Raw genomic sequence first — 10,000 nt, forward strand, 5'->3', positions numbered from 1 at the left:
GTGTGTCTGTCTCAGTGTGTGTGTGTCTGTCTCAGTCAGTGTGTGTGTGTGTCTGTCTGTCTCAGTGTGTGTCTGTCTGTCTCAGTCAGTGTGTGTGTGTCTGTCTCAGTGTGTCTGTCTCAGTGTGTGTGTGTGTGTCTGTCTCAGTCAGTGTGTGTGTGTCTGTCTGTCTCAGTGTGTATCTGTCTGTCTCAGTCAGTGTGTGTGTGTCTGTCTCAGTCAGTGTGTGTGTGTCTGTCTCAGTCAGTGTGTGTGTGTCTGTCTGTCTCAGTCAGTGTGTGTGTGTCTGTCTCAGTCAGTGTGTGTGTGTGGTTCAGTGTGTGTGTGTCTGTCTGTCTCAGTCAGTGTGTGTCTGTCTGTCTCAGTCAGTGTGTGTGTGTGGTTCAGTGTGTGTGGTTCAGTGTGTGTGTGTCTGTCTGTCTCAGTCAGTGTGTGTGTGGTTCAGTGTGTGTGGTTCAGTGTGTGTGTGTCTGTCTCAGTCAGTGTGTGTGTGTGGTTCAGTGTGTGTGTGTCTGTCTGTCTCAGTCAGTGTGTGTGTGTCTGTCTCAGTCAGTGTGTGTGTGTGGTTCAGTGTGTGTGTGTGGTTCAGTGTGTGTGTGTCTGTCTGTCTCAGTCAGTGTCTGTCTGTCTGTCTCAGTCAGTGTGTGTGTGTGGTTCAGTGTGTGTGTGTCTGTCTGTCTCAGTCAGTGTGTGTGTGGTTCAGTGTGTGTGGTTCAGTGTGTGTGTGTCTGTCTGTCTCAGTCAGTGTGTGTGTGTGGTTCAGTGTGTGTGTGTCTGTCTGTCTCAGTCAGTGTGTGTGTGTGGTTCAGTGTGTGTGTGTCTGTCTGTCTCAGTCAGTGTGTGTGTGTGGTTCAGTGTGTGTGTGTCTGTCTGTCTCAGTCAGTGTGTGTGTGTGGTTCAGTGTGTGTGTGTGTGTGTGCGTGTGCGTGTGTTCAGCTTTGTAGCAAAACTAAAATAAACCAGCAAACTAAAACGCATGAACAAAACCTAACATGGTACCAGAACACAGCTTTATTATTATTATTATTATTATTATTATTATTATTATTAATTATTATTTACACTGCATTCAATTCTCAGATTAAACTTATTTCCACATTAGTATCATCGTACCTTTCCCAATAATAAACACAAACTGAATAAATATTTGACGTATTTAAAACCTTCTTCTGTTCAAATACAATAAATAATCTTAAAATAAGAATAAAATAAATAGTTTAAAAAAAAAAAAAAGTTATTTTATTGGTTCAAATCTAACCCCTCCCCCTTCCCCAGAGCAGCCAATAGTCTCTTATCATGCCTGGCTCCCGTAGCAACCAGTGCAGTCTCAGCCAATCAGCTTCCTCCCTTTGTTCCTCCTCCACGTGACGATATTGACCAATAGGGAGCATCTGTTACTAAAATGAAAAAAATATATATAAGATGTGTCGTAATAGAGGTCTGTATCGCTTGTGATACGAGACCACAGCATAAAGAACTACAGCTCCCAGCATGCCTCACCATTGCCGCAGGTGCAGAGGCATGCTGGGAGCCGTAGTTCTGTATTAAAACAGAGGTTTGTATTGGAGCAGAAGACCACAGCATAAAGAACTACAGCTCCCAGCATGCCTCACCATGGCCGCGGGTGCAGAGGCATGCTGGGAGCCATAGTTCTGTATTGCAATAGAGGTTTGTATTGGAGCAGAAGACCACAGCATAAAGAACTACAGCTCCCAGCATGCCTCACCATTGCCGCGGGTGCAGAGGCATGCTGGGAGCCGTAGTCCTAGCCAGCAAGTCCATTCTACAGGGTGATTCTACAGCTGGCCAGAGCTGTAAATACAGAAAATAAAACTTGAAATTATTATTATTTGTTTTATATATATATATATATATACCTTTTGCGTTTTAATAAATTCCAGTTTGTTGAAGAAATTGGCGACTTCGAAAGGCCCCAGGGGTTGCGAGGGGGGGCCCAGGGCCACGGGCGATGCGTGGGTCACAGCCCTCTTCAAACTCAGCCTGCTGACTACCTGAGCCCCAGTCTTGGAGCTGGAAGAATCCGGAGCGGGCCTCGTCGCTACGGTAATGTAAAATGCGTCTTTCTGTTGCTCCACGTACCTCGCTGGGAATAAAAAACAGGCAGAATAAAATGACATTCCCTTTAAGAGCTGAGCTAGCATGAGATTGAAACTCAGGGGGGCTGTCTGAATCGTGTTTGGTGTTGCTGTATAATATATAAAACTATGCAGATTGAAACTCAGGGGGACTGTCTGAATCGTGTTTGGTGTTGCTGTATAATATATAAAACTATGCAGATTGAAACTCAGGGGGACTGTCTGAATCGTGTTTGGTGTTGCTGTATAATATATAAAACTATGGCTATTGAAACTCAGGGGGACTGTCTGAATCGTGTTTGGTGTTGCTGTATAATATATAAAACTATGGCTATTGAAACTCAGGGGGGCTGTCTGAATCGTGTTTGGTGTTGCTGTATAATATATAAAACTATGGAGATTGAAACTCAGGGGGACTGTCTGAATCGTGTTTGGTGTTGCTGTATAATATATAAAACTATGGCTATTGAAACTCAGGGGGACTGTCTGAATCGTGTTTGGTGTTGCTGTATAATATATAAAACTATGGCTATTGAAACTCAGGGGGACTGTCTGAATCGTGTTTGGTGTTGCTGTATAATATATAAAACTATGGCTATTGAAACTCAGGGGGGCTGTCTGAATCGTGTTTGGTGTTGCTGTATAATATATAAAACTATGGCTATTGAAACTCAGGGGGACTGTCTGAATCGTGTTTGGTGTTGCTGTATAATATATAAAACTATGGCTATTGAATCTCAGGGGGGCTGTCTGAATCGTGTTTGGTGTTGCTGTATAATATATAAAACTATGGCTATTGAAACTCAGGGGGGCTGTCTGAATCGTGTTTGGTGTTGCTGTATAATATATAAAACTATGGCTATTGAAACTCAGGGGGGCTGTCTGAATCGTGTTTGGTACCATAGACTCACCTCCGGTGGACAGAATGGTGTCTGTGCTTGACATCAGCTCCAGGAGGATTGTGGGATAGGTGCTGTGGAGCAGATACAGCCGGTGGAGGACTAAGGACTCCTGAACAGAAAAGAAAAACGTCATTTAAATTTTCACTTTTTGAAATGTCCTTGTGAAAAAAAAATCTCCCCACAGTAACAGCACAGCAAAGTGTAATAATAATAATAATAATAATAATAATAGTAATAATAATAATAAAGTTGCTGGACTCACGGGATTGGGCGAGGTGGCGTTTCCGGAAGGTCGAAGGTCATCGGCCCAGAAGAGGAATGCTGATTGGCCGGTGGATGTCGCCAGCGCTGTTCCCCCAACGGCCTGCAGGTGGCAGCGGAACTCTGCCTGCCACAGGCTCCGCCCACTCGAGCCGTCAATCACCAGCACCTGGGAGGGAAAGGGGGCGGGGCAGAGCAGCAGAGGGGGCGGGGTTTTAAAAGAGAGGAGAGACACGAACAAATGAACGGATTATTGATTCGGTGAGCGATTGCCGTGGCTGGATCGAAGATTCGTTGATGGATTAATCATCCTGTTTTCATTTTATTTTTTTAATATATATATTTTTTTTACCTTTTTCAGTCCGTCGGCTGTGGAAACTTGCAGCATAATATCTGGGATGTCATCCTTATTGAAGAAACCAAAGACTGGGGGACTAGAGAGACACACAATATCAGGGTCTAGCGCTGTATATTATAAAGACATTTCAGAGGGCTGGATCGCATTAATATCAGGGTCTAGCGCTGTATATTATAAAGACATTTCAGAGGGCTGGATCGCATCGATATCAGGGTCTAGCGCTGTATATTATAAAGACATTTCAGAGGGCTGGATCGCATCGATATCAGGGTCTAGCGCTGTATATTATAAAGACATTTCAGAGGGCTGGATCGCATCGATATCAGGGTCTAGCGCTGTATATTATAAAGACATTTCAGAGGGCTGGATCGCATCACTATCAGGGTCTAGCGCTGTATATTATAAAGACATTTCAGAGGGCTGGATCGCATCAATATCAGGGTCTAGCGCTGTATATTATAAAGACATTTCAGAGGGCTGGATCGCATCGATATCAGGGTCTAGCGCTGTATATTATAAAGACATTTCAGAGGGCTGGATCGCATCGATATCAGGGTCTAGCGCTGTATATTATAAAGACATTTCAGAGGGCTGGATCGCATCAATATCAGGGTCTAGCGCTGTATATTATAAAGACATTTCAGAGGGCTGGATCGCATCAATATCAGGGTCTAGTGCTAAACTACAGATCCCAGCATGCCTCAGCATTGTGGCTCATGGTAGAGGAACATGGGAGCTGTAGTTCAGATCGCATACACACCTCTGTATTCTTGGTATGCGAATGCTCCATTTTCTCTGCAGGTTGGAGCCCCTGATGAAAGAGAGGCTCCCTCTAGTGGTGATGAGGAGGTCATTGCAACTCAGTGTGGAGCCCGAGAGAGAGGCCAAGTATTCAACATGACCACTGAGAGGAGAGGGGAGAGAGAGAGGAGAGAGAGAGAGAGAGGAGAGAGGAGAAAGGGGAGGGGGAGGGGGAGAAGGAGAGGGAGAGGGAGAGAGAGGAGAGGGAGAGGGAGAGGGGAGAGGAGGAGAGAGGACAGAGAAGGGGAGAGGGGAGGGGAGGAGAGGAGGGGAGAGGGAGAGGAGGGAGAGGGAGAGGGAGAGGGGAGAGGAGGGGAGAGAAGAGGAGAGAGAGGGGAGAGGAGAGGAGAGGAGGAGAGAGGAGAGGAGGAGAGAGGAGAGAAAGGAGAGGGAGAGGGGAGAGGAGAGAGGAGAGAGAGGGGAGAGGAGGAGATGAGGACAGAGAAGGGGAGAGAAGAGGAGAGAGGGGAGAGAGGAGGAGAGAGAGGGGAGAGGCGAGGAGAGAGAGGCGAGAGGAGAGAAAGGAGAGGGGGAGGAGAGGGGAGACATAATTAAATTGGCTTCAAACGAAAGCAGTTGAACAAATCACAGCAATTATCATCATGTCTCTAAAACATCCTGAAATATAAAATTCCAATTTCTCAGAAGGAACAACAGGAATGGACACGAAACGTGGCTGTAAGCTAGGTGCTTCTTTCACAACTGCACACATTTGAGTAGCCAAAAGAAGGCGCGGGACAGGGGAGGCTCAGGGATTTATTTTGGTCGCTTGATTCAATTCATTAAATGTATTATTATTATTATTATTATTATTATTATTATTATTATTAATAGAGACGGACGCACCTGGCAACGTGAATCAGACTGGAGAGGTTCTCTCCTCTCAGCTGCTCCCAATCCGGGTCCTGAGAGAGCAGCGCCCGGGGAGGGGTGGCCTTCCTGTTCGCCTGAAGGAAAATGTCCTTCAAAGAGGTGGCCTCGACGCTGCCTGAAAAAAGAAATCTATATATATAATAATTACATTTTTAAATTCTATTTTGGTTTCCTTTGTGATTTAGTGAGGTTGAGTTCATTTTTGTGTTTCTAGATGGAGTTTCTAATAACTATAATTGATTACATTATAGATAGATAGATTATTATTATTATTATTATTATTAGTTTATTTAGCAGACGCCTTTATCCAAGGCGACTTACAGAGACTAGGGTGTGTGAACTATGCATCAGCTGCAGAGTCACTTACAACTACGTCTCACCCGAAAGACGGAGCACAAGGAGGTGAAGTGACTTGCTCAGGGTCACACAATGAGTCAGTGGCTGAGGTGGGATTTGAACCCGGGACCTCCTGGTTACAAGCCTGTTTCTTTAACCACTGGACCACACAGCCTCGATTAGATAGATAGATAGATAGATAGATAGATAGATAGATAGATAGACAGATAGATAGATAGATAGATAGATAGATAGATAGATAGATAGATAGATAGATAGATAGATAGATAGATAGATAGATAGATAGATAGGTCTGTTCAGTCTCACCAAAGCCAAATAGGATGTAGATGGCGCCCCCTTTGGTCACATGGAGCTGTGGGCCAATCGGCTTGCCCTGACCGGTGAGGTTAAAGGTCACCCTAGAACCAATCACAGCTCCGTCCGCTCCGGAGACCAGCAGGAGAGAGAGATCAGACTGCTGTGAGAGAGGGAGAGAGGAGAGAGAGGAGGAAAGGAGAGAGGAGAGGATGGGAGAGGAAAGATGAGAGAGAGAGGAGAGGGGAGAGGAGAGGGGAGAGGAGAGGGGAGAGGAGAGGAGAGGAGAGAGGCGGAGAGGGGGGAGAGGAGAAAAGAGGAGAGGAGAGGCGATAGGAAAGATATTATTATGTTGTTATTACAATTAAAAATGTAATATGATCAGAATTACTATTTGTATGAGCATTATTATCACTGCTGTTATTACATCACTATTATTATTATTATTATTATTATTATTATTATTATTATTATTATTATTACTACTACTAATATTTACCTAGATTGCTCCAGTAAAAACCCAACTGTATAAATGGGGAATTGTATGTAAAAATAATGTGATATCTTGTAACAATTGTAAGTCTCCCTGGATAAGGGCATCTGCTAAGAAATAAATAATAATAATAATAATAATAATAATAATAATAATCATCATCATCTCCCTGCAGACCCGGTGCTGGAGGTACCTGGTCCGCGGGCCGCACGGCGACCAGCAGCTCAGGAACGGAGTCTGCATTGAGATCCGGAACCCGCAGAGCTGGGGCAGCGATCCGTCCCTCCAGAGCCTGAGGAGGGAGCTGCCAGAGACTCGAACCTGCAGCCAAGCACAGGGAGGGGGAGTGAGAGGCGTGCTGGGAGGTGTAGTTCTTTAACCTGCCTCGCCTGGTGAGGGATGCTGGGAGGTGTAGTTCTTTAACCTGTCTCGCCTGGTGAGGGATGCTGGGAGGTGTAGTTCTTTAACCTGTCTCGCCTGGTGAGGGATGCTGGGAGGTGTAGTTCTTTAACCTGTCTCGCCTGGTGAGGGATGCTGGGAGGTGTAGTTCTTTAACCTGTCTCGCCTGGTGAGGGATGCTGGGAGGTGTAGTTCTTTAACCTGTCTCGCCTGGTGAGGGATGCTGGGAGGTGTAGTTCTTTAACCTGTCTCGCCTGGTGAGGGATGCTGGGAGGTGTAGTTCTTTAACCTGTCTTGCCTGGTGAGGGATGCTGGGAGGTGGAGTTTTTTAACCTGTCTTGCCTGGTGAGGGATGCTGGGAGGTGTAGTTCTTTAACCTGTCTCGCCTGGTGAGGGATGCTGGGAGGTGTAGTCCTTTAACCTGCCTTGCCTGGTGAGGGATGCTAGGAGGTGTAGTTCTTTAACCTGCCTTGCCTGGTGAGGGATGCTGGGAGGTGTAGTTCTTTAACCTGTCTCACCTGGTGAGGGATGCTGGGAGGTGTATCCCTGGCTATAGGACTGCAGCTCCCAGCATGCCTCTGCACCCGCGGCAGTGGTGAAGGATGCTGGGAGCTGTAGTTCTTTAACTATGGTGAGCGGCTATGCTGTGGTCTGGATACTTGATACCAGGAAGTGTCTCACAAGTTCAGCGCTGTCTGAATTATTCAATACTTAGGAAGCGTCTCACAAGTTCAGCGCTGTCTGAATTATTCAATACTTAGGGAGCGTCTCACAAGTTCAGCGCTGTCTGAATTATTCAATACTTAGGGAGCGTCTCACAAGTTCAGCACTGTCTGAATTATTCAATACTTAGGGAGCGTCTCACAAGTTCAGCGCTGTCTGAATTATTCAATACTAAGGGAGCGTCTCACAAGTTCAGCGCTGTCTGAATTATTCAATACTTAGGGAGCGTCTCACAAGTTCAGCGCTGTCTGAATTATTCAATACTTAGGGAGCGTCTCACAAGTTCAGCGCTGTCTGAATTATTCAATACTTAGGGAGCGTCTCACAAGTTCAGCGCTGTCTGAATTATTCAATACTCAGGGAGCGTCTCACAAGTTCAGTGCTGTCTGAATTATTCAATACTTAGGGAGCTTCTGACAAGTTCAGTGCTGTCTGAATTATTCAATACTTAGGGAGCGTCTGACAAGTTCAGTGCTGTCTGAATTATTCAATACTTAGGGAGCGTCTCACAAGTTCAGCGCTGTCTGAATTATTCAATACTTAGGGAGCGTCTCACAAGTTCAGCGCTGTCTGAATTATTCAATATTTTTAGGGAGTGTCTCTCAAGTCCTGTGCGAGTTACCAGTGTCCGCTCGGACAGCTCGGAGCAGGGCGCTGGTCCCAGTGAGCAGGCAGGCTGGACCGGACCCCCTCCCCAGTCTCTCGAACCCGCACTGGATGAACCGGGCTTCCTCCAGAACCGACTGGGTCCACAGGAGGGCGCCGTCGATACCGGAGAGAGCAGAGACGGAATGGACTGAGAGAGAGAGAGGAGGAATTAAAACCTGGACTGGATCACACTGCTGTGCGATAGGAGACCGATTCCCAGCCCTGATCTCTCTGTCTAAATATCCCACAGTTCCCAGCAATATCCTGTAGCTCTCTTCACTATAAAATCAGCTACAAACCTCCTTCAACCAAAGTCTATCTACAGGGCTGGGACTCAGACTCCCGCTGCACAGCAGTGTGATCCAGTCCTGGTTTCACTAGGAGTTTAATAATCAGACACACCTGAGCTTGTTAGCTAGACACACTGGGGGCTGATCAAGCTGGTAGCAGTAAAACCTGGACTGGATCACACTGCTGTGGAACGGGAGAGAGAGAGGAGAGAGAGGATTGTCTAGTTTAAATAGTTCAGATAAGTTTGCCTTTTTTTCTTTTTACCTAGAGATGCTGAGCTGTCATTGGCTGGCTGGGTCGTCGCTATGACGACATCGGTGACGGTATCGTTATCCACATCCCATAATTCCAGAGGAGGCAGGGACACGACTGAAAGAAAAGAAATATGGACAGATTTACTTCTATGCCGACAGAGAAATGGAAGAGGGGTTTGTTGCCACCTAGTGGCTGTAGCTGTGAAGTGCAGCTTTTTGAGTTTCTGCAAAAACTGAGCATATTAACTGATAAAAATGACTGCGTGTGTGTCTCAGTGTGTGTGTGTGTGTCTCAGAGTGTGTGTCTCAGAGTGTGTCTCAGTGTGTGTCAGTGTGTGTGTATCAGTCTATCAGTCTGTGTCTCAGTGTGTGTGTGACAGTGTGTGTGTCTCATTGTGAGTGTGTGTCGCAGTGTGTGTGTGTGACAGTGTGTGTGTCTCAGTGTGTGTGTCAGTGTGTGTGTGAGTCAGTGTGTGTGTCTCAGCGTGTGTGTCTCAGTGTGTGTGTGTGACAGTGTGTGTGTCTCAGTGTCAGTGTGTGTCTCAGTGTGTGTGTCTCAGTGTGTGTGTGTGACAGTGTGTGTGTCAGTGTGTGTGTATCAGTGTGTGTGTGTGTGTGTGTGTTTCAGTGTGTGTGTGTGTGTGTCTCAGTGTGAGTGTGACAGTGTGTGTGTCTCAGTGTCAGTGTGTGTCTCAGTCTCTGTCAGTGTGTTTCAGCGTGTGCGTGGCTCACCTCCCATCTCCCCCACGCTCCTATTCCAATGCTTGGGCCACAGCGCCCCCTTCCTGCAGGGAATGAGAAACGCACACATCAGCACAGCCAGCACAGAGACACACAGCGTGGCGAGAAACAGCGTGGTTCTGATCAGCTGGGCCCGGCCGGCTCGGTCCTTGAGCTCCGGGTCAGAACCGGGCTCCCTGTCGATCCGGGCCTCGGGTCCGCCCGTCAGACGGCCGTGTTTCCGCACGGCGGCCCGCTCTCTGTTGCCCCCCTGTGTCTGGAGGCCGGTACTGCGGCAGGCTTGGGTGCTGCCGTTGAACCCATTCCTGGGGAAGTTGAGGACCAGCTCGTCTTCCTCCTCCTCCTCCTCCTCCTCGCTCTCGTCGCTGTCCGCTTGGGTCAGGGGGTCGTACTCCCCCAGCCCGGTGTGTTTTTTACCTGGTCAGAGAAAGGAAAATAAATACATTATATATATAGATATATATAGGGCAGCAGTGTGGAGTAGCGGTCAGGGCTCTGGACTCTTGACC

General features: G+C 46.9%; 1 protein-coding gene across 1 annotated transcript in view; it reads right to left on the bottom strand.

Annotated features, from left to right (window-relative positions):
* Nucleotides 1-1,229: 1,229 nt before the first annotated feature.
* Nucleotides 1,230-10,000, bottom strand: part of LOC117432526 (protein FAM234B) — a 12,701-nt gene continuing 3,930 nt past the window's right edge. Inside the window, exons 2-13 of the mRNA XM_059018689.1 lie at nt 9,483-9,908; nt 8,761-8,865; nt 8,180-8,353; nt 6,629-6,756; nt 5,955-6,105; nt 5,265-5,406; nt 4,378-4,521; nt 3,612-3,693; nt 3,261-3,428; nt 3,008-3,107; nt 1,878-2,104; nt 1,230-1,397 (exon numbers count right to left, since the gene is read on the bottom strand). Of these exons, the coding sequence (XP_058874672.1) occupies nt 1,395-1,397; nt 1,878-2,104; nt 3,008-3,107; nt 3,261-3,428; nt 3,612-3,693; nt 4,378-4,521; nt 5,265-5,406; nt 5,955-6,105; nt 6,629-6,756; nt 8,180-8,353; nt 8,761-8,865; nt 9,483-9,908 (1,850 nt within the window). The 3' untranslated portion in view covers nt 1,230-1,394. The remainder of the gene's footprint in view (nt 1,398-1,877; nt 2,105-3,007; nt 3,108-3,260; nt 3,429-3,611; nt 3,694-4,377; nt 4,522-5,264; nt 5,407-5,954; nt 6,106-6,628; nt 6,757-8,179; nt 8,354-8,760; nt 8,866-9,482; nt 9,909-10,000) is intronic.

The sequence above is a fragment of the Acipenser ruthenus genome, unplaced genomic scaffold (assembly GCF_902713425.1).
Source record: "Acipenser ruthenus unplaced genomic scaffold, fAciRut3.2 maternal haplotype, whole genome shotgun sequence".
Classification (NCBI taxonomy): domain Eukaryota; kingdom Metazoa; phylum Chordata; class Actinopteri; order Acipenseriformes; family Acipenseridae; genus Acipenser; species Acipenser ruthenus.